The 1,205-nt window shown below is 33.4% G+C and overlaps 1 protein-coding gene across 1 annotated transcript in view; it reads left to right on the top strand.

Moving 5' to 3' along the window:
• The window catches only part of LOC109587458 (WD repeat-containing protein 34-like), a 6,622-nt gene that overhangs the window by 307 nt on the left and 5,110 nt on the right, over positions 1-1,205 (top strand). The window contains exons 2-4 of the mRNA XM_020003699.1: positions 39-782; positions 841-974; positions 1,039-1,089. Coding sequence (XP_019859258.1) covers positions 39-782; positions 841-974; positions 1,039-1,089 — 929 coding nt within the window. The remainder of the gene's footprint in view (positions 1-38; positions 783-840; positions 975-1,038; positions 1,090-1,205) is intronic.

The following is a 1,205-nucleotide window of genomic DNA, read 5'->3' as shown; positions in this document are numbered from 1 at the left end:
ACACTCACTGTATCATTGAATTATTTTACTATCATTAGATGGATACTGTGTCAATAGTACCAATTCAATAAATGCTTCATTTATTAAAGAGAAAGCACTTGAAGCACAAAGATCACAAAGGATTCCTGACAAAAGGCAATTCCTTTATCCAGAGGTTAATTTCAAATGCAATGGATCAGTTTTTAAATGGATTTTTGGAGGTAAATATATCAATCAGGAACCTCAGGAACATATTGAATTACAAATATGGCGTAAAATAGACGACAGTTACACTAAAATAGGATCTAGTATATTTATTGCTAATACAATGATTGGTACTAATCTCTATGAGTTTATTCCTCAGACTCCACTGCAGTTCCAGGAAGGAGACATATTTGGCATTTATCAAGTTGATAGGTTTCTCTATGACCAAAAGTACAATGGCCCAAGAAACTTACGCAGCATTGGAACCCTCAACTCTCCTCCACAAACAATTAGTACAAGAGAACTTGAAAATGATGGTAACGATTTCCCATTAGTCACTGTGGAAATAAGTAATATGCCCACAATTAGTGCACAACCAAATAACAAAGTTCTAATCACTAGTATACCACTAACTGTCCTATTTATATTAGCTGGATTCAATGGAGTGCTTACTGCTGTATGCTTAATTGCTATAGCTGTCTATTGCATAACAAGAAAGAAGAAGGAAAAAACAAATAGTGGGACTTCTTCAAATGAGAAAAAATTAAGAGCCTCTGAAAATCTTGCTAATTTTAATTCTTTATATGACAATCCAGATGGTATGAAAATCATATTTTTATATTATTAACATATGCAATGTTAACTTTTAATGTACAGGTGAGTTGCCAATTCCACGAACTCCTTTACCTCCAATACCAAATGATGATCCAGATGTTATTGTTGACCCATACAAACAATCTAATGAAGGAATTCATGCAGCTGGACTAGTTCCTATAGCTGTGTCTCCGACAGTGAGTGGCCACATGGATTGCCAATGTTTTGAACAAACAATATTTTTAATGTTTTTTGTTACAGCATACAATTAATAGTTCTTATAGTACACTGGATGGGAATGAGCCTAATGCTGTGAGTTTGTATATACAGTGAATTTACTGAATGTATTTATTATTATTCTTGTGCTTTTAGTCTCATGAAAGAGGTCAACTAAATAGTGCTACAATTGAAGACGAACATTTAGAACT

This window comes from Amphimedon queenslandica, unplaced genomic scaffold (genome assembly GCF_000090795.2).
Source record: "Amphimedon queenslandica unplaced genomic scaffold, v1.1 AMPQUscaffold_12562, whole genome shotgun sequence".
In the NCBI taxonomy this organism is placed as follows: domain Eukaryota; kingdom Metazoa; phylum Porifera; class Demospongiae; order Haplosclerida; family Niphatidae; genus Amphimedon; species Amphimedon queenslandica.
Note: the sequence above shows the minus strand (reverse complement) of the source record. Positions and strands in the feature narration are given on the sequence as shown.